Source organism: Phragmites australis, chromosome 3, assembly GCF_958298935.1.
Source record: "Phragmites australis chromosome 3, lpPhrAust1.1, whole genome shotgun sequence".
NCBI lineage: Eukaryota > Viridiplantae > Streptophyta > Magnoliopsida > Poales > Poaceae > Phragmites > Phragmites australis.
In genome coordinates, this window is record NC_084923.1 from 13,091,252 (window position 1) to 13,113,460 (window position 22,209).

The following is a 22,209-nucleotide window of genomic DNA, read 5'->3' on the forward strand; positions in this document are numbered from 1 at the left end:
ACTCAAAAGTTTCGGGTTGATGTCGGAACTTCTGGGTTGGGCCAAAAAATCCAGATTTGCTTCCAAATAGGGGTGCTTGGCTAATCCTAAATCGGATCAATCCAAAACTTCTGGGTTATACCCGGAACTTCCAGGTTGATCGGATTCTTCGGGTGAGGTTCCGAGCAAGGGTGCTCGGTTAAATTTAACTCGAGATAAACCGGAACATCCAGGCTAAGGTCGGAACTTTTGAGTTCTGGTAGACTTGAGTTCGCGGTGATTTTCCTCGATTGATTTGACTTGCATGTCAAATTTATCCCACATAAACATGTATGTGCACTACGTCAAGGGTTCTAGACTCAATTTACACACTAAACCCACACAATTTCTGAGTACAATTCAACGGGGACTCCCCAGTGATACCCGGAACTTCCAGGTTACATCTGGAACCTCCGGGTTTTTGCAGAGAGAGTTCTTCACGGGGAAACTTTGGGCGATTTGATTTGTGCACCACACCAATCTAAGGAGTGAAGGGTTTGCACTAACACATGAGTTCTAGACTTCATCCACCAACAAAGCAACATGATTTCCTAGCTCAAACTCATCTAAATCCTGTTTTTTTTTTTTGCTCCAAAGCTTCAAGAACTCGAGGCGCTTCGCAACTTCGCAATTGAAGCTCCAAAACTCGGATTCAACCAACCCGAAATGTGCATTCCTACCATGGAATCCTAGGAGACTTACCTAAGGTCCTTTGTCGAGGTCGATGACCGTCAGGTGAAGGAGGAAAAGCTCGGGGAAGAGGAAGAATGTCGTAGTTCCTCGTTGCTTCAACCAAGATTTATCCACCAAAAAAGGTCAAGAACGGCTCGAATCCTTCGGCACACGTAAAAGAATTGGATGGATGGGAAGCTTAGAAGCTAAGAATCACATGGGTACCTCATACATACCTCGATTTTGCTTCTCGTATGAGGAATCTGAGGAAGAAAGAGAGAGAGAGCTTGAGAGAGAGGAGGGGGGAGCAGCAGCTTGGCTGCTTGGGTGGGAGAGGAAGAGAGCGTGGGAGTGAGGGAGAGCTGCCCATTAAGGATAGGGGTGGTTGGCTAACTCATGTGGGCCCTATTTTCTAGAGAAACAAGTTCGTTTCAACTGCAAAAATATTTCTGATTTCATTTCTCTCTACCTATTGACTCAAAATGAGGTGCTCTAGTACTAAAAAATAAAATTGCTTAAAAATAAACATGATGCTTATGATATATAATTATGCTTAAGACATGGTTATGGGTTCAGGACGTGACATCCATTGACTTAAATACGAACAATACTACCCCTTCTAGACTATATAATATTTCACTGTTCCTATAAAAATCCTAAACTACCATTGATTTGTCATACCTGAAAACCATCGACAAAAATTCCTAACATTATTATGACATACCATAAAAATTACGTAAAACTACATCTACAATAATGCAAAATTCATTACAAACATAGCCCAACATATAATCTATACTGCAACAAAATATCTCTAGGTCACTACATCAATTAACCTCTAAACCCTACATCTACTACCTCAATTATACCTATACTATGTCTAAATCTTATGTCTAATACGTAGCATATGTCCAAACTACATCTAATTACTAAAATATGTGTACAAACATAATTTAGTTGCTAAACTATATCTAACCCTAATTCTAAACCTAGATCTACATTCTAACCTACGTCTAGTGACTATCCTATTGTGTTTGTAAAAAAAATCCTAGATCTAACATCTAATATATGTCAAAACCAAGCACGGATGACTATCCTACCTGGTTTTAAAAAAACAGATAAAAAATATAAATCTTTCCTCTGGCAGGATTTCACCTCCAATTTCTCCTCCCCCTCCCCTCCCCTCCCTTCTCCTCCTCTCTTGGCTGGGTTGGAAGCAAATGACTGACTGACGTCGGCAGGCTGGCGCTGCTGATTTAAATACCCAAAAGGTTTCGCCCACTGTTCGAGCGGCCCCTTTTGGGTGGGCCCGCTTAGCATCGCAACGAGGTAGATCTACCCGTTCAGCGAGCGAGAGTAAGGTCCGAGCGAGACCCCATGCATTTAATAATGACTGATCTTGCTCTCGCCTGATGAACAAACAACGGTAGCCTATTATTGCAATTATGTGCCTAGACTTAACTCTAGTTATTGTTGCGTCACTCCTAGTTATAATCTAAAAAATAGTTGAGTTATAATCCGCAAGACAGTGAGTTATAACCAGATGTAACTCTAGTTATTGTAACTAGTCTACCTAGCAAATTTTAACTGATAGTTGTTTAAGTTGTAACTAGAGGGTGACGTATCAGTAAACTACAGTTCGATTAGACGCAGAATAGACTTGCTATGTGTGTATATATATTATGTGACTAGGCTCAACACTAGTTACTGGTGCGCCTAGCCAACTCAGCGAACTATTTTTCTCCCCGTGCCAACCCAACGGGCCATTTTTCTCCCCAGGCGCCAACCACATGCATGGTCAAAGGAACCCCACAATCCCACCTCCTCTCTTGTTCTAATTTTTGAAACAATTTTTCTCCTAAACCGTAACTCCGATTGACGAACCACTTGAATCATCTTACTTAAAAACGTATGCTTAAAAAAACTAGATCCATTATGGATATGTTTTGACAAACTTTAAAATAATTACAACTATATAGTGATTGCAACTATAGGCATAGAGCAGTTACAACTATATGTATAATGAGATTGCAACTTACTTATCCAGACAGACTAATTGTAACTAATTGTGATCATATTGCAATCAACAATGTTGTAATTATATTGTTGAAGATGTTGTAACTAGAGTGTATACCATGTTGTAGCTAGATCACACTTGATAATACATGTTGTAACTATATTGTTTACTGTGTTGTAACTAAAGTGTTTATCATTTTGTAACTAGAGTGTCTATCATATTGGTACTAATACTCACTCGGTAATATTACGACCATATTGCAATCGACAATGTTGTAACCATAGTTATTACGGCGGCGTGGCGAGGCTTGGTGACCCACCACCTTCACAACTTTACAACTCCTATGGCGCGCAGCGTGGCGACGCCATACACACATCAGCGTGGCGAATACATACCTTTCAATAGTTTTTCCTAATACACATTATCTCTCAAAGTAAATATAAAAAAGAAAAAAGAAAGAAAAGGAGAATACACAAATTTGGCCCAAGTAAGCCAACTCAGCTACCCTTCTACTTACCCTAGCCCCTCCGCCCTCCTCGATCCCCATGTCGCATGCGCCCTCTCCGCGCCGCTTGCTCCCTTCGCCCTCCCTGCGTCACCTGCTCCCACTGGATCTGCATCGAGCATGGGCGATGAACGCAGATCCAGACAAGAGAGGTGGACGCCGGACGGAAGCGGCCTCGATTATATAGGTACCCCTCTCCCTCTATTGTGCCCGCCACAATGCACAAAATCATGGTGTCCCCGTGGCGAGACGCCGTTCTCCTCCACACCGATATATCGGCGTTATGGCGACGATATCCCAACGCCATGACAACTATGGTTGTAACTATATTGTTCAGTATGTTGTAACTAGAATGGCAACCATGTTGTAACTAGTCCACACTTAATTACCATGTTGCAACTAGAATGTTTACTATGTTGTAACTAGAGTGTCTACCGTATTGTAACTAGTACTCACTCGATAATTGCATTATCGTAAATAGTGTCTAATATGTTGTAAATATATTGTTCAACATGTTGTTACTTGACTGTCTTTGAATCATAACTACAACCTAAATTGTAACTGCAATATAGCACAAAGCGAAATTGGATGTCTAACATGCTGTAACTACATAATGATCTTAAAACTTCATCAAAATATAGCTTTTATGGATCTCATTTTGTTAAGCGTATTTTTTCAACAATATGCTTTAAACGGATAGAAAATCGGATTTATGGTTCTAGAGATATTGTATTTTAACGATTCGAATCAACAAAGAAACTTTGTATGTATGCTCTGGTGGATGGGTTTAGATGTGTATGTGGCATCAACAGATTGACTCTCTTGGTTTGTTAACTCACAGAAGATTCAGTTGGGATGCGCATATGAAGATGCTACCTCGGTCGGCCGTAGTGACGCAATACAAGTCTGTTCTGCGTCTAGTGATATAATAGACTTAACGTGTGTGTATATATATAATTCGTCTATGAAGGATGATGGCTTGCAAATTGGTCTGGCTATCGTCTCGTCGCTTCTGCTTATGCTGAAAACAGGCTAAACCAGCGAACATTGTGACCGATTAGCCCGCTAGATCACCAGACCCACGTCATGAAGCCCAGAAGGTCCAATGATCCAATCAATCACAACGGCCCCATGCCGAACCGCAGGCGTAGGGACGGGCAGACGAGAGGCGTAGGGACGGGCGGACGCAGGGTTCGCAGGCTAGGCTCCGGGAAACTGTTTGTTTGCTACCAAGATGTTTTGCGTTTCTAAGAATTGTCACCTTTTAAATTCGTTTTGATAGATTATCACCGAAGTGGATTTTTGGGTTACCACTTTGACATTTCTGGCTTTTTAATACGTTTTCACATGATTTACCTTGTACCGGCCACCTAAAATGTTCGTTTTGCTCTTGACCCAATTGAAGCAGACTAGGGACGGGAGACCACAGTCGGTTGGCTAGTCCATATCTCATCGCCTGCTCTTGCAAAACTGGGAGCTCCTCCACTAGATCAAGTAGCACTCACGCCAGACCAAGCTCCCCACGCGATTAGGGAGTAGAGGAGCGCCGGCCGGTGCCATCCCCATGGCACGATGACCCAAGGCGCGTCGGCACGTGCCATCACACACACTTTCACACACAAGTTGTTTTGCTTCAATTAGGTCTGAGGCAAAACAGATATTTCAGGTAGTCAATAGTAGAGGGTAAAACATGTGAAAACAAATTAAAAAACTAGGAATGGCAAAATGGCAACTCAAAAATTCACTTTGTGGCAATCTATCGAAGCGAAAAGGGCGACAATTCTTCAAAATGCAAATAACTTGGTAGGCAAACAAGCAATTTTCCCAACGCAGTGCCCGCTCCTCCCTCAATCTAGCGGATTGGAGCCAAGATCCATCCAAACGTGAATGGGATCGATTTCTTCTTGTGTTGGTAAGTAGTACAAGTTTATATTACATCTCTCAGCTACTGTTCGAGTCTGTTTGTCCATTTAAATTGTAAAATCAGATATCTCATTTTCTCTAACTATTTAAAGCGATAAAATTTACCTCTTTAACTGATTTTAATAGTGATTTCATCCTACGTGGCAATAACTCAGTCTGCCCTGTTGGTAGCTGACGTGGCATCATTTTTTAAAAAAAATCATAAAAATCATAAAAAATCTAAAAATACTAGAGATATCCTGTGAAAAATAATTCAAAAATAATATCTTTTGCATCATATATCATGGAGAGGAAGCTTGGACAAAAAGAAAAAACATACTTTAAATAATGTGCAGCTTATTTATTAACTCACGTTAAGAAAAATATTAACATGCAAATACATATTTTTTTATGTAGCATATACCTTAAGAGGATCTATAAAATTAGTTTCACTTCATTTAGAGGTTTATTAATTTCTCCATATTTTTACAAAATTAGTAAGCATAAAGTGAACATGTTGGTTTTTGTCGATTTCCTTCTAAAATAGATAACTTATTCATCTGTGCTTCAAATAAAGTGGAACAAAATTTTTTGGTTTCCTTGTAATAAAAGTATTTATACTCATGAAAAATTTGTATATTTTTCGCGAGAAAATTTATTTGCTAAACCTAGTTAAATGGATAGTTAATTATTTGATAATCCAAAAATCATGAAACCAATTTCTTAGTCTTCTTACATGATCCTCTATCTTCTAAAAATACATGAAATCGTGAAATAGTTATTGTAACATGCATGATTAAGTAAATGTGTTATAACTAGATTAATTCATAACTAATCCATCACATCCTCAAAATTAGTTAAACCACTTTTATTAGTTTACTTAAACAATGTTTTGTGCAGGAAAAACCATGGTATACATGACAAAGTTAATTAGGGTGTTTTTTCTTAATATGTTCACTTTATGCTTGTGAACTTGTAAAAATCGCGGAGAAATTAATAAAATTTAAATGAAGTGAAACTAATTTTATAGATCCTCTTAAAGTATATCCTATAAAAAAATATGTGTTTGTATGTTAATATTTTCCTTGACATGAGTCGATAAATGAGCTATACGATGCATGTTTTTTTCAAGCTTCCTCTCCATGAAATATGATTCAAATAACATCATTTTTGATTTTTTATAGAATTTCTTAAAATTGTTTCTAGTATTTTTAGAATTTTTTTTAATTTTTATGATTTTTTTTGAAATTTTTGACACTATATTAGCGAAAAAGCTACCAATGGAACAGACTATTTTTTTTTAACGAATGGAACAGACTAAGTTATCGCCGCCACGTAGGACGAAATCATCAAAATGAGTTAATAAGGTAATTTTACCGATTTAAATAGTTAAATGATATATGATATTTGGTTTTACGGGGACTCGAGCAATTTTGAGGGTATATACTCTTTCCTTCCATGGATCGCCATGGGAATGGACTGAATTGCCCCTTAGGTGTTGGGTCGGACTTAGGCTGGCTGGGTCCAACTGATTAGTTGGACCGAGCCACATCTCCACCGCTCCCGTTTCTCTCCTCTTCAGAACCCGACCACGGCGACAGGGCAGGCGACGGCGAGCCCGACCTCTGCACCTCCTCTGAGCCCGGCGACCGCGAGCGACGGCACTGGTGAGAAGCCCGGTTCCATTTCTATTCCATTTGCTTGGTTTGGTTTGGTTTGAGAAATCCCCTCTTTGTTTGATGCATATAACCCTAGCTCTGTGATGCTTGCAAGGAGAGGCCTGCGAGGAGCCGGCGGCATGAACCGCAACCCATTGCATTGTCAGAAAATTAACATGACACTGGTCTGCATACATTGCATTGTGCAACCTCCATTCCATTCCATAGCAGCATTTTTTACATGACAAAAGTCTGTGTTACAACACATAACCTTGCATTGCTACCTAATCATCACTTAACAAGCATCACTATCACACCTAGGATGACCACAACAGCAATGGCTACATTGGTCAGCACCATAAAATGCATCAAATTGATCAGCTTGTCCATCTTTACTTCAACACCGCAATTTTCTTTCATCATCAGTTCTCCTGTACCTTGTAATTTGGGGATGTCTGCTCAATCGGCCGTCCATGTCAGTGAAATCAGATCCTGCAAGAAACTCCTGATACTCGTTAAGCCATCTGTAGAAGCCGCATCTGCCAGGCATCTATCAACAAGAAAACGAGGAAATTTAGCCCCAATCCCAAATGATGAAATGCAGCAAAATTAACTTACATCTTGTTCATTCTTGTGGCATTTGAAGATCTTGCCCCTGTGTTTCCACGACTTGAGCTCCAACACCTGGTCCCCGCACCTAGGGCAAGGCACAAGTGGCAGGTCACTATGGCCTAACTGCACTTGGGAGAGGGTGCTGGTACATGAGGAGAAGCGGCCGGAGCTTGTGACATTACCTTGGGCAGCAGAGCAGAGCAGCGTCGATGAGGGAAGTGCTGCAGCGGAGAAACGTCGGTTGTTGTCACCTGCTCTGTCGCTGGGTTCGTGAGAGAAGAGAGGAGAACAGGATGCACTGAAGGCAATGTGGCTCTGTCCACAGAATCTGTTGGACCCAGCCAGGAGGGGCAATTCAGTTCTTTCATGTGGCTGGAGAGGGGAAAAGAGAATGAAATGAGTTAATATAGGTGATAATGGCAAATAAGCAAGGAGGCAATGTTGAAAATGACTCTTTAGAGTGTACCATCTTGGGAGTGACATTTTTGTGAAGCCCACTCTTGAAGTGGCTAAATCTCAAATTCCTCCTTGTTCTGATGGTTGGTTTTGTTTTTTGGGGGACCTTGTCTACTGTGAGCAATGAAATCCAAATCTCCCTTTCTCTCCGTTTAGTCAGTTGTGGACTTGTGTGCTGCGTGGTACGGTGCCCTACTAGTCCAAAATCCGTCCATCCATGGTTCGGCTAGGCTATTCTTCTCCTTCAACGTGCAAGATCAATGGCACGGGCACAGTTTATCTTGGGGGGGGGGGGGGGTGCTCATGCTAAGTCCGCCTCTGTGCACAGGCTTTGTAGATCACAATCTGCTACTACCTTTACTTATTATGTATAATCCATAAGTAACTCTGTGTGCTGATTCATCCTGTAGTTCCTACTGTAATGTTGTATTTGCCAGCTAAAGTTGAGTTTCTGTCTGATTTAAATTATTCATATATGGTTTATGAATTAGGTTAACTTGATTAGTACATATGAAGGGGTCCTCCCTAGTGCTAGTGTCCTAGTGATGCAGTGTGTAGAAGCAGCCAAGCAGAGAACCTTTTTACGGTGTTACAGTGCAGTATACAGTTCCTTTCTCATGTAGTTCCTAATCTATAATCCCAAAATTTGAAGTTATAAGGATTTGGTGCACATTTTTTTGTACTGCTCCGTTTTAGCTAGTAGTGTTGTCTGGTCTTGTTGATCTCATAATAGTGACTACTCAATAGGGTCCTCAGCTAACCAGAATAGAGATGACGAATGAACTACTAAATTTGTGCCCACATAGTCACAAGTAGAAATTTGCTTGTGTCTTAACATCGAACTGCTTTACATTTCAAGTGTGGTAGTTATTGACTTATTGATGCTAATTTAGACTGAAAATGTGAAAAGTTTCATTTCATATTTTCTCACATATGTATGCTGAACTGTTCTTTTCTTCTACTTGCTAGTCTTCTCCTCCTGGATCACATGCATGAATGAGACTGCAATGCTTCTCTGACAACTTATAGTTACAAACCATTACGACGTAACACTCTCACATCTTTATTTAAAGTTCTTTTCCTCCTATCTTATTGCTTTGTTCTCCTTAGGTCTAAAAGATTAAATCGACTTCAACGTATAAGGTGGTGCTTATTGCAGCTTTAAGTGTATAATTTAGATATACCCATTTCCTGTAAATGAGATGAGCTAGCCTCTACGTGGTTTTATCTGACAGTATGAATGAATGTGGACTTCTTCAACAACACAACTTATCATGAAACAACACATTCTTGTCCTGTTATATTCCAAATATCAATTGTATTAGCTTGGATGTTGCTCCTTTTCACTGACTTTCTTCTTTACAAGTAGTAACAGCTCAAAGCTGATCATGAATACAACTCAGAAAGTTGCTCCAGTGGAATCAGCTGCTAAGGTGGTCAAACAAGCCTCACAGTTCAAAAGATGGGGGCGAAAACATCCATTTGTTCGATATGGGTTGCCACTCATTTCCTTGACAGTGTTTGGTGCAGTTGGGCTTGCTCATCTTATACAGGGCAGGTAAATTATTCAGACTTTCGGCACTTGTCTAAATCGCGCTAATTAGTCCGTGTTTAGGGTTTCCTTTGTTTCTCCTATTTGAAGGTGCTGGTTCATTTGTATTCTTGCAGCAAAGAAGTGACAAAGGAAAAGGAGGATATTGAATGGGAGGTCGTAGAAACAACAAAAGCTCTAAGCCGAACAGGGCCGGTGGAAGGGGCCTATAAGCCTAAGAAGCTCTCTTTAGAGGATGAACTGAAGGTATGCTGCTTTCATATGTAAAAGAATTGCGCAGCTGCTTTGATGAGAAGTTTGCCATGATTGGCTTCATTGATGAGTTTCTAAATTACAGGATTTGCAGCAAAAGGTGGACATAAACAGCTACGACTACAAGAGGATCCCTAGACCCAGTGAAAAATAACTGTAGTGAAGTATAGCATGCTCTACCAACTTGAGAATTGGAAATTTTTGTGAGGATAGTTTCATCATCTTGTCCCTCCACGAGTTTTGTATGGCACCGTTCAAGTTTTTAAATGAGAAGGGGAAAGCTCCAGCAATATCATCAAATTTTTGTGCCATTAGCCACCAGTGACCACTTGTAGAAAATTAGGTTGAGGATCCTTGAACTGTAGGAAGCAGTGTTTGTAGCAACAGCTATTATGCGTTCATGGCATGTCTATATTGTTACTCTTCTAATATTTTGAGATGCTTGGATACCGACACAAGTGAATAAATTGTGAACAGGCGTACGACTCTGACATGTGAACATGCACATTTTGTGGACTGTATGAGATTTCTTCTTGGAAGATATTTTGAGCTTTAGTATGACCAATTGTTGGCAATTGTAGACAGGTCCCCATCATTGTTAAAAGGAGAAAAATCATACTTAAAAATTGCTGAAGACCTGTTAACTTCTCATGGTTGTACATCCAAATCGGGTTCAGACACCTGGGGATGAATGTTGAATCCTATTCACTCAAGTCATCTGGCAAAGAAGCAAGAGCATGGACCTGATTACTCCTTTCCGGCTTTCTGATTGCGAACAAGTGATCAGATTTACATTGGCAGTCTCCATTTGCGTACATTAATCATTCAGTCGAGAGTTTTTCCACCCCCTTTTGATCGCCAAGGATGGTCTTGTCTTCCCGTTTGCTGGAGAAAAAAAGGCCCGCCGGAGTTAAGCTTGCATAATTCCGGCGGCGGCGCACTCCATTTCTGTTGCCGAGTGAGGGAGGTTGTTCCACTTCAGTTGAGACTTCAGACTAGAGTGAAACTGAAACCTGATCAGGCGAAGGCGATCGGCCGGCCTGGCTGCCTGCACGGCTCCGAATGCACAGAGAGAAAGCTAAACTTGGTGGACTAATCTGCAGATGTACCCTTAAACCTCTTCTCCAACGCGATGGCCGCCGCCGCGGGCGCTCTACTCCTTCGGGACGCCATGGCCGGAGCTCAACGAAGGCCTCTACTACACCGACACGTTCCGTTGCGCTGGCTTGTGGCCCGGCGCCCTCTGTCTCCTCTCTCTGCGGTTTTTGGTACTTTTTCTGACTACTTCATTGCAAGCAGAAACGGACGCAACCACCACCTTGGTTGGGTTCTACTCTACTAACTACAAGAGCTCCGCGCCATTGCCAGGGTAAGTGCCTGACGGCCACGCTTACTTCCTGATCGGGCTGTGGTTTCCATGGAATATTGCGTTGATTTGGTGATGGTGGTGTTGCTCTGTGCAGGTGGATTCAGAGAATTCGTAACGGGCAGATCGGGCGGAATGAAAGTCTTCTCTATCTGGTGCTGTCTGTATCGTTCCTGAGCTATGGTGATTGGTGTGTGTTTAGAAGGGAACATGCATGTATCAAACCTTATGCATTATCTCGATTTTTAAAAAATCTGTCATATGTATAGGAAAATGAGAACTGGCTGTAGGTCAGTTGGTAAAGGCTCAATGGGAGGAGCTGACCAGTCGGGGCTCGAACCCCAGCACCCACAAAAAGCCTTCAAAGAAGATTGGGTCAAAAAGACCTTGCACCCACAAAAAGCCTTCAAAGAAGATTGGGTCAAAAAGACCTTTTTTAATTTTTTTAAAAAATGAGAAAGTTTCTGACTTTTCCCGCACATATTTACCCAAATGCAAATGAGGCTTCGTTTTGTTTGCAGATAACCATTGACGCCTTGACGGTGAAGTGATCACAGATCCAGATATGACTCTCAGGTAGCTTTCTTCTATTTCCATCAAGCATGCTTTTGTTGTTATCTTTCTACCAATCTTTAGTTGCATTGCATTATTTCCCTTAGGTCTGTGTTTATGATTTATAAGAAGTCCATGATAATATAACAGGTACCTAAGTTAACTCTGTTTTTGCAGGGATGGTTCTAAGTTGGTATATCATCGCCTCCCGTGGCAGGAGCCATTTGCTGGAAGTGCTTTACGAAGATGATGATATGGTATGCAAATAAACCTGGTAGTATTTCTAAGTTTCTGAGATAAAGGTTGTCCTGTACATTTTAACGTAACTTTCACATCTGGTAGCCCTAGTTGGTTAACACGGTTCAACTTTCAACGAAACGGAGGGAAAAGGGGAGTGGCGGAGTGCGCAGCGCAGCGGCAGAGACGCACAGCTCAATGGAAGGCTCGCCGGCGACGCGCCTCCCGGAGGCGGACTCGCTCCCCGACGGCTTCGTCGAGAGCTCTGCCGCCGACCAGGTCGCTCCTCCCTCCCCTGCCCCCGAGGCCGTTGATCCCTCGCAAACCGCCCTCGACACTGATCGCCCCGCCGTCAGCGTTCCCGACGGCGGGGAAACCCTGGGCGCCCCCTCTCTCCCCGTCCCCGCCTCCGGAGAGGCCCTAGATGCCTCCACTGCTGCCTCCGCCTCCGCCGATGTCCTGGAGAGCCTCGCTCTGACCGCCGCTACAGAGCCGGATCACGCTCTCGGGCAGCACAGACCCGCCGGCGACAGCCAAGGTGATCCGTCCATACCACTTTCTCGATCTTTTTTTTTTAATCCTGAGCCTCCTGATCTGAGTTGTCTTTAACGGCTGCCATTCCCGTTACTGTCAGGGCATGTCCAAATTTTTAGCGTGTCATTCGATCACTGTGGATTTAGCTCCCAACTCACCATGTTTCCTTACCTTGTTTTATTGTTCTTATTGCAGATGCTAAAGAGTCCTTGAAGGAGAGCTATGCCGCAGAGCCAGCAGAATCTACCACTGATCAAATGGTTGTCATTGCTGAGACTGATAGGGATTCAACTTATCTCTTTGCATCATATTTGCATTTGTAAGAAGAACTAGTCTTTGCAAAACGGGATTGCTTTGCTTGGTTTTGTAGGGGAGTGGTGAACTGAAACGTAAGGTCGTGAAGCGTAGTAAACTAGAGGACAGAGAGCTGCTGGAGCTTGCCCAAGGATACCACAAAGTGGTTGCAGAAAGGGATGCAGGTGAGCTTATGATGTGAAATTATGATTGCTATATACTTGCTCTCCAACAGTTAAATGTAGTGGATGGATCCGTCCCTTAAATCATCACCAGCAAAACATAACATGTATACTTTGTTTAGTTGGATGGATGCCTTCTAATGTTCATGTAATAATTAAGTAATGTTAATTGAATTTCCAGCCTGGACTGATTAGCATAGATAATTCAGTGTCATTAAAAATCATGTACAACTTGATTACTTTGCATTTGAACTGTTGCACGCACAATGTGCTCCTAGAATTTATCTACCTAACATTTGTCGTCTACGTTTGGGTCCTTGCAACCATTGCACTGAATCTCTTTGTAGGTAGTTTCAGCGTCGAAACAAAATCCTAAAGGTATGTTCCATAGTTGTCATGGCGTCGGGATATCGTCGTCATAATGCCGATATATCGGCGCGGAGGAGAACGGTGTCTCGCCACAGGGATGCCATGATTTTGTGCGTTGTGGCGGGCGCAATAGAGGGAGAGGGGTACCTATATAATCGAGGCCGACTCCGTCCGGCGTCCACCTCTCTTGTTTGGATCTGCGTTCGCCGCCCGTGCTCGGTGCAGATCCAGTGGGAGCAGGCGACACAGGGAGGGCGGAGGGAGCAAGCGGTGCAGAGAGGGCGTAGGCGACACGGGGATCGAGGAGGGTGGAGGGGCTAGAGTAAGTAGAAGGGTGGCTGGGTTGGCTTATATGGGCCAAATTTGTGTATTCTTCTTTTCTTTCTTTTTTCTTTTTTATATATACTTTGAGAGATAATGTGTATTAGGAAAAAGTATTGAAAGGTATGTATTCGCCACGCCGATGTGTGTATGGCGTCGCCATGCTGCGCACCATAGGCATTGTAAAGTTGTGAAGGTGGTGGGTCGCCGCGCCTTGCCATGTCATTGTAACAACTATGGTATGTTCAAAGTGTTTGGACTTCGATTCAAGTATTAGCAACGTTTTTTTTCACTTTTGTTCAATTGTGATACCTTTTTAGCTTCTTTGTCTCAGGAAGAGTGCCAAAGGGTGTCCACAGAGGGGCAGAACATGCGTATGGAATTGTCTGACAAATTCAATAATGCTATAAAGGTCAGCATATCAACATACATCATCTGATTATAGTCCTGGACATATATGTACTAGTGTTCTTTAATTATTTTGCTTATATGTCTATAAGCTCTCATTTATCAGATATTCACGATATCTTTATAGGATGTGAACATCAAGCTTGAGGAGCAAAAAAATGAATGCATCGCTCAGCTAGAAGAGAACAATTTGTAAGATACTAAGCTTAGGCATATCTTGAACATTAGGGGTTTCATTAGTTGATTGTATTAGCAACTCCATTAGTGCAAGTCCCTTCTGACTTTTGTACAGGCACGATAGTTCTCACTAGCTTTATATGCTGTTGTGGTGCTGTGGGTAAACTTGTTATGATATATATAGTTGAAAGAGAAGATGCTGGAACTTGAGCTTGCTGATTTGAAAATTCAACAACATCAAGAGAAGGCCGCTCAGGAACATACCCAAATGAAGTTATATGCTGAGCAAGTTTCTCAAATTATCACTACTGAGAAGAACCTACGGTTGCAACTAGCTGCTGATGAAGAAAGATTTTAGCAGTTTCAGGTACTTTCGCTGATAAGACCTTCTTGTTCAGAATAGCCAGAGTGTACTTTAGTCCCGATCAAGTTGGGGTAGGCTAGAGATGAAACCCAACAAAACATATAAAGATATTCAAATGTTTTATCCGTTTTTGTGGTGGCCTTTTCCCCCCTTGTAGGTGAATTTTTAAAATTTCAAGTAATTTAAAATTTTCTGCTATAACATTTCATGACGCCCTGTCAAAAAGCAATGAAGTCTTTGAAACTTACAAGCAGGAGATGGAAAAGGTGTCCTCTACAGCTTGTCTTGGTTTATGCTCAATATTGTATCTGATTTATTAGTCAACAGCTGTTTGTTGACAAAGTAAAAGCCTCGTATGATCTTCTGCATCAGATGGTGACAGTGATAAAGAATCTAAAGAAGGAGAATGAATTTTTGAAGGGAAAATGTGAGAACTCAGATATTGCTCTCGTAAAGCTCATTGAAGAGGTAATTGTGCTGAAACAGGGTGCTCTATTGAGACTACAGCTTTCTATAACTATATCTGCCTACCTTTTTAGCATTTCACATTGATCTCCTTTACCATGTATGAATAACTACCCTTGATTTTCTAGCTTATACAGTTTCATTTATCTTCATATGCATACTAGGGAAATCTTGTGCCAGTTGATCTTGCATAATATGTAAGCTGTTTCTGCTAATTTCGATGTTTCTGTAGAGTGAGCTAACGAAGAATTCAAATAGAGAGGTCGAAAAATCAAAAGAAGCTTGAATAACTGTGTCAATCGTTACAGGCAGAAAGGAAACATGACCCTTCCGGCGGTATTCCTGACGCCATTTCTAAACAAGCAGATCTGACAATGGATCGTGAAGGATCATAGTGCTTTATGTGCTTCATGTTGTGCATGCCAAAATACCATTGCTGCCGCATATAGCTTGCCGAGGTTTCTGAACCTTGAGAAACGGATATGTGACTTCTATGAAAGGAGATCGTCTAAGGTAGTTATACCGTGACGTGACCGCTGATATGTGGACTAACTTTTAGTGAGCTTTACATGTCAACAACGAAGTCATCCCATACAGTTACATCACATGAACCACTTCCGACTTTTATCCTGCTTTGCTCGTGATCTTTTAGTGTTCTGGACACGTTTGTCACAGATTGAGCTATCGACCTACATGTCTTGCTGTTCCAGAGTACGGAGGGCTTGATACTTGTCCATCTGTGGCGTTTTGAGATTGTAGCCAGAGGTGCATTCCTCCACAGCATGCTAGTGACTTGCTATTACTACAGGCATATCAACCTCGACTGATTCTTCCTTCGTGGGTGCTTATCAATTTATTGGTAGATCATCTATAACCATATTCCCTTTATTTCATTTCTTTTTCGATTCTCCTTTCCGTTTCTATTATTTTTATTTTCTCTTATTTTCAACAACTTTTTTTAAGGTATTCGTGAAGAGAAAATAGAGATAATCCCGTCCTGAAGGGAATGATCTTGAAAATTCCTTCGTGACGGGAACCATAAAGGAAAACCGTTGAAATGCTGAAGAGAAGGAAAATCCCTTCGTGAAAAGATTCTAGATCCTGACGGAAATCGGTTGTAGATGGTCTTAAGAAGTAATCCCATGAGTCCATGATTGGTAAGCTGGTCTGTACTCCGCTTATAGCGAGGTTGCACTGCATTCCGTTTCAACCACGCACTATTACTGTTCTTTAACCTCCCCTCACGGGAGCCAAAACTAACATAAAGTCCTCAAACAAGTTACTTCCTCGGATCCAAAATATAAGTTGTTTTAGCCTTCCATACCCTTCATCAAATATAAGTTGTTTTAGCTTTCCACTTATACGCTTATCTGACTTTTGTTAGTAAAGGGTCAATAATAGAAGGTGTAAGACAGTTAACACGGTTATTTCACACATTTTCTTATTCTTGTGTTCTAGTCTAAAACGATTTATATTCTGAATCAAAGAGTAGCTTCGTTTCCATGGAAATATATTGAAATTTTGGTAGTGGTATCCTTGGATCAAACTATCTTTAAGAAAAACAAAATGACTGAAAGAAAAAAGAAAAAAACAGTGGTGTATGCCTGGGAAGAGCAAAATGACACAACTATTATGGGCATTTTTTCCACTGATGTTGCTGCTACGAGTACATGTGCCGTGTGCAGCTTAACTGAAGCAAATATCATGCCGCACACATTCTTATAATCCCCCTAATGAACAGCAACATGCAATCCTGAATCATAACCTGCATTGACATAAGAAAATATGAGCAACGGTTTGATAGATGAGGTCAAGTAATTTTCAAATGGAGAAAGTTTGATCCAATTTGATCGTGACAGGAAAATTAGGGACTGTTATGTAAGGCCATACTAATGGTACAAGGTAAACCATTCCTAACACAAGTTTAGTGTGATACTCCCGATAGGGGTCTAACTTGTATATCCCTAACATGAATGTCATAAACTGAGGTAAGGTTTGATAGACGATGATAGCTTTTGGAGTTTCTAAATAGGACTAACAATAGCTTCCCGTGTATCTATAGCCTCTTCCAACCATGCCAAGAATATGGAGCAAGTGCATTCATGACTGAATCGGTATTCAACAAAACGTTCAGACTTCCTAGAACAAGAACAAGATACGCTAGCCTAAGAATTGTGATTTTTCAATCAAATGGCTTAAGTATAAGCAAAATATAGATATAGTTGCTATTTTCAGGTACAGTGCTTCATGTCTGAGCAACATCTGCTAATTGAGCAAAAGTCAAATTAGATGCTGTGACTTACATGCTCAATCAGTAGCAACTTTCTTCCTTGCTGCCCTTGCGTTATCATACTCAAACTTGAGCACATCTGGAATATGAGATGTGTCCTTGATGTACAACCACCTCCCGATTGCACTCTCCTCAATCATTGGGAAGTAATCAACAAGCATGGTGTTGACGATCCAGTACCAGATAGCACCAAACACAAGGCCTACTACTGCTCCCGCAAAAACCTGAAGAAAACATCAAATTTTAACTCACTTGGACTTTTGAGATGCACTATTTGCCATATTTTGCCTAAAAGAAAAACAATCAAATCAAAACACTTTCATGCAAATAAGCAGGTTTGTAAGGAGACAAGTAATCCATCTAAAGGAACAAATTATCATCCCGATCGCACTAAATGATGGATAGCAATTCTAGTATGCGCCAAACTTCTAGTCACAAATGCACACAACATGCAAATGTTTTACTGAACAAACTGAATGCTAAACAGATAGATACAACACGTTCGCATTATTAAACATTCGCAAAAACTAAAGCCACATAACTTTCAACAGAAAAATGTACAAGAACTTTCTTATGCAGATAAATGCATGCAATTAGGCACACTTAAATGCACGGTGGTATCCAGAAAAAACAAGGGACCAGTTCATAATTCTGACTAAACAATGAATTTACTAGAGTTTGGATGCTCTTTCATGGAGCTAATTGTTTCATACTTTTCCTTCAAAATGGCAGAAGAGTAGCGAGTCGTCAACTTTTCTGCTGCTTTCTTTGAAACTGTTTGGCTACTGGATGTGTGTCCCCCCCTTCTGTTAAGGTTAGGACAAGGAATATAATTATGGAAACTGCCATGGTTCCACACATGCTAACTCACCGTAATAACCTATCTTTTACTTTTACAATCTTTCGTGACAAAAAGCTGCAGGTTGGCAGCAGCGGCGCTGGTACTTGCGGCCGCACATAACAACTAACTTCCCTAGTAAAACAAATGCAATTTTTCCCATTAAAAGTCAACCTTAGCAAACTTTCACTGAGAACCACAGTGTCGACGATGTTCATCTGAAGCTCATTATACGCATAAAAATGTGATCTTTAGCCCCAAAAGGCATTAAATATGTCTAAACCAGCCAAACTACCTAAAAGTACACAAATATTTGGAATATTTCATTTAGGGAAAACTACATATCACCTCTGAACTTTAACCGGATCTTTTAATTTCCCCATAAACTATAAAACAAGATATATTTCACCCTGAGTTTTACAATACCACCCAAATTTCATCCTAAACTATGAAACCAGATATATTTCACCCTAAACTTTATAATACCACTCAAATTTCACCAAGAACTATGAAACAAAATATATTTTATCCTGAGCTTTACAATATCACTCAAATGACACCCTAGCCGGTTTTGAAGGGTGGTTTTGCCTATATGGTGGGTATGCATGAATGTTTTTGCCACAAGGGTATGTTGACATGGCTGATTTGATCTAGTTCACTGTCCACCTCACGGAGACGTGGCAGCACAGACACTAGTGGCAGGCCGTGTTAGCTTAGCTGACGTCAAATGATGATGAAACAACATGATCGAGTCAATACATGGCAAAAGCACTTAGAAAAAAGAAGAACAAAAATAAGATTAAGTGACATGTAGCACAGATCCTGACGGCAGCTCGTGTTAGCTCAGCTAGATGTCGAATGATGATGAAGCAACATGACTGAGTCAATACATGGAAAAACCACTTGGAAAAAAGAAGAATAAAAATAAGATTAAGTGACATGTAGCACAAACCTGGCGGCAGCCCGTGTTAGCTCAGCTAGATGTCGAATGATGATGAAGCAACATGACTAAGTCAATACATGGAAAAACCACTTGAAAAAAAGAAGAATAAAAAAAAGATTAAGTAACATGTAGCATAGACCCTGGCGATAGCCCGTGTTAGCTCAGCTAGACGTCGAATCATGATGAGGCAACATGATCGAGTCAATATATGGCAAAAGCACTTGAAAAAAAAAAGAATAAAAATAAGATTAAGTGACACATAGCATAGACCCTGACGGCAGCCCGTGTTAGCTCAGCTAGACGTTGAATGATGATGAAGCAACATGACCGAGTCAATACATGGCAAAACCACTTGTAAAAAAGAAAAGGAAAAACATGATCAAATGACATATAGCACATAACCTGGCGGCAACCTATGCTAACTCAGCTAGACGTCAAATGATGATAAAACAACATGATCGAGTCAATAAATGGCAAAACCACTTGGAAACAAGAAGAATAAAAACCAGATTAAGTGATATGTAGCACAGACCCTAGAGGCAACCCATGTTAGCTCACCTAGACGTCGAATGATGATAAAGCAACATGACCGAGTCAATACATGGAAAAACCACTTGGAGAAAAGAAAAGGAAAAACCTGATTAAGTGATATGTAGCACAGACCCTGGCGGCAACCCGTGCTAGCTCAGCTAGACGTCGAACGATGATAAAACAACATGATCGAGTCAATAAATGGCAAAACCACTTGGAAACAAGAATAATAAAAACAAGATTAAGTGACATGCAGCACAGACCCTAGCGGCAACCCGTGTTAGCTCACCTAGACGTCGAATGATGATGAAGTAACATGACAGAGTCAATACATAGCAAAATCACTTGGAATAAAGAAGAATAAAAACAAGATTAAGTGACATATCAGTCCACATGGCTTAATTGTTGATGCAAACTTACCACATAGGCAAAATCACTATCCAAAACTGGCTAGGGTGTTATTTGAGTGATATTGTAAAGTTTAGCATGAAATATATCTGGTTTCATAGTTTATGATGAAATTTGAGTGGTATTATAAAGTTCGGGGTGAATACATCTGGTTCATAGTTCAGGGTAAAATTTGAGTGGTATTGTAAAGTTTAGAGTGAAATATATCTGATTTCGTAGTTCAAGGTGAAATTTGAATATCAGTCTAAAGCTCAAGGGGTGATCTGTAGTTTTCCTTTATTTTACAGATTATGAACCTTATAGTTTGATAAACGATCTATGAACTTTCTATTGGAAATATAAACATGTTTAGACTTAATTTAATTCATAAGCTATTCATGAGCATAAACTGATAAACTAACATATTCATATTATCACAGTATAATCTAGACATGTATATGATAGAGTTATATATGATTAGATCTACTATATTTAAAATTATGAACTACAGAAAATAAAATACGAGTAACATGATTTTTACGTGCTGGTCCTGTTGTGAAGATTAATGAAGATGCCGGATTTGTTGACGATAACAACGGGTGGTGCCCAGACGACCAGAAAAACGAGCCGTAGTGAAAAATTTGAGCAGTCGCGCGGAGCGCTTCCCAATAACCTTATTCGTCCTCTTCCGGTGCAAGATCTCAAGAATGAGGATTTCGGAGAATTACTCTCCCGTTCGTCGGTGCACGCCGATATCTCGATAGAGTAGACTACAACGGCAGTGCAACAGAAAGAGGGAAAAACAAAAATCCTAATTCTTATATAGACTCACATAATGAAAATACTTTCAAATTAAAGGCTACTCTCTAATTATTAATCTATATTATTATCCCTATTGAGTGGGTATCTTTAGATATATAGTGGAAGAAAATCCCTCACATCTATTTTCATTAGCAATATAATACTAATGGCTAAAGAGTCTCATAATAGGCTGTCTCTCTGCAAGATGGTCATTTAAGATTTATTGAGAATTATTAGAATTATATGGACCTATAATTCTAACACTTTCTACTTCTTTCTTCTTGAAAATAACAACTTTCTAGTTAGAACTTTTAGGTAAAATTTAAATGGTATTATAAAGTTTAAGGTGAAATATATTTTATTTCATAGTTGGAGATGAAATTTGAAGATCAGAGTGATCTGTAGTTTTCCGGAGAATCACAGCTAGGACGTAATTTTCAATTTTTGAGAAGCGATGCAGGGGAACTGCATATTGATTCATGCAGAGGGAAACAATTGCAGGTTTAACAAGCTGTGAAATCGGCCATAACTCGAGAAATGCATGACATGATGGGAAAGAAACAATCTTCCCATCAAATCGGATCCTAAATACAGGGACTCTCACCTGCGCGACGGTGTGGTACCCCAGCTTCACCCTGGACAGCATGGTGAGGAAGGCGAGCAGCCACGCCACGGCGGCGACCACCCGGCGCGCGCTCGACCGGCGGAGCGCGAGGAGCGAGAGGTAGGTGGCGAAGAAGAACATGTACTGCGAGTGGCTGGAGGGCCACCCGTAGGAGTCGCAGGCCTCGAGCCACTCGCAGTACGCCGGGCGGGACTGCGCGACGGAGTGCTTGATGAGCTCGTTAAGGAACTGCGAGGCGAGGAGCCCCGCGGCGAAGCAGAGGCCCTGGAGCTCCCGGCGGAAGAGGAAGTGGGAGACGAACCCACCCAGGCTGATGAATACAGGGATGAGGGAGACCCAGGCGAGGACGAGGCCCAGAGGGTCACCCCGGCGGTAGCGGACGTGGGTCAGCGTGATGGCCTTCAGCGACGGCGGCACCGATGCCGCCATCTCCTGGAACTCCCCCGCCCCGGACATCGTCGCGCTCTCGCACCCCGGCCGCGCGCGTCGCGGGGGAAAATTGATGTCCCGGCGGGATTCGGGATTGGGGCCCGGCCGTTGATTGGATCGGCGCCCAAGGCTACCAGCTCCGATTGGCGTGTGGGCCGCGGGGATTTGTGCCCTCCGCGTGTGTGTTGGGGAGTGGAGAGCGAACGTGCCAGAACGGGGAGGCGACGCCGCGTGGGGAAGGAGTAGAAGGAAAGGGCTAGAACTAACACCGAACAGATCGATCGGACGGTCCAGATTGATAGCCGGGTGGAAAACGTTTTTCGTCTCGGTGGAATAGAAACGATTCGTGCAATTTACCAAGATACAATAATTCGTTCAAGGTTCAAACGTTAAATACAGTATGTGAAAGTAAGTCATAGCTTTTGAAAAATGCACAAGCCGATCACGAAATT

The 22,209-nt window shown here is 41.5% G+C and overlaps 3 protein-coding genes across 13 annotated transcripts; 2 read left to right on the forward strand and 1 right to left on the reverse strand.

Annotated features, from left to right (window-relative positions):
* The first annotated feature begins 6,641 nt into the window (after window positions 1-6,641).
* Window positions 6,642-10,146, forward strand: LOC133912249 (uncharacterized). 5 transcript variants are annotated; one of them, XM_062354899.1, is made up of 5 exons: window positions 6,674-6,781; window positions 8,810-8,886; window positions 9,210-9,398; window positions 9,509-9,638; window positions 9,730-10,146. In XM_062354899.1, the coding sequence occupies exons 3-5, from the start codon at window positions 9,229-9,231 to the stop codon at window positions 9,796-9,798; spliced, it is 369 nt and encodes a 122-aa protein (XP_062210883.1). In that variant the 5' UTR covers window positions 6,674-6,781; window positions 8,810-8,886; window positions 9,210-9,228; the 3' UTR covers window positions 9,799-10,146. The 5 variants fall into 5 exon arrangements, with proteins under 5 accessions (XP_062210881.1, XP_062210882.1, XP_062210880.1 ...); XM_062354897.1 differs by lacking the exon at window positions 8,810-8,886 and having other exon boundaries at window positions 6,642-6,781; XM_062354898.1 differs by lacking the exon at window positions 8,810-8,886 and having other exon boundaries at window positions 6,642-6,781; window positions 9,216-9,398.
* Window positions 10,147-11,443: 1,297 nt separating this feature from the next.
* Window positions 11,444-16,322, forward strand: LOC133912252 (uncharacterized). 6 transcript variants are annotated; one of them, XM_062354907.1, is made up of 9 exons: window positions 11,444-11,586; window positions 11,740-11,819; window positions 11,905-12,337; window positions 12,529-12,593; window positions 12,704-12,812; window positions 13,157-13,738; window positions 13,834-13,911; window positions 14,014-14,099; window positions 14,269-14,597. In XM_062354907.1, exons 3-6 carry the CDS (start codon window positions 11,998-12,000, stop codon window positions 13,183-13,185), a joined length of 543 nt encoding a protein of 180 aa, XP_062210891.1. In that variant the 5' UTR covers window positions 11,444-11,586; window positions 11,740-11,819; window positions 11,905-11,997; the 3' UTR covers window positions 13,186-13,738; window positions 13,834-13,911; window positions 14,014-14,099; window positions 14,269-14,597. The 6 variants fall into 6 exon arrangements, 4 of the variants coding, with proteins under 4 accessions (XP_062210891.1, XP_062210889.1, XP_062210890.1 ...); XM_062354905.1 differs by having other exon boundaries at window positions 14,035-14,099; XM_062354906.1 differs by having other exon boundaries at window positions 13,820-13,911; window positions 14,035-14,597.
* Window positions 16,323-16,404: 82 nt separating this feature from the next.
* Window positions 16,405-21,992, reverse strand: LOC133912251 (lipid phosphate phosphatase gamma-like). Of its 2 annotated transcripts, none has more exons than XM_062354901.1 (3): window positions 21,308-21,990; window positions 17,217-17,427; window positions 16,405-16,678 (listed from the first exon to the last, which is right to left on the reverse strand). In XM_062354901.1, the coding sequence occupies exons 1-2, from the start codon at window positions 21,782-21,784 to the stop codon at window positions 17,221-17,223; spliced, it is 684 nt and encodes a 227-aa protein (XP_062210885.1). In that variant the 5' UTR covers window positions 21,785-21,990; the 3' UTR covers window positions 16,405-16,678; window positions 17,217-17,220. The 2 variants fall into 2 exon arrangements, with proteins under 2 accessions (XP_062210885.1, XP_062210886.1); XM_062354902.1 differs by lacking the exon at window positions 16,405-16,678 and adding an exon at window positions 19,622-19,673 and having other exon boundaries at window positions 17,297-17,427; window positions 21,308-21,992.
* Between the last annotated feature and the right edge of the window lie 217 nt (window positions 21,993-22,209).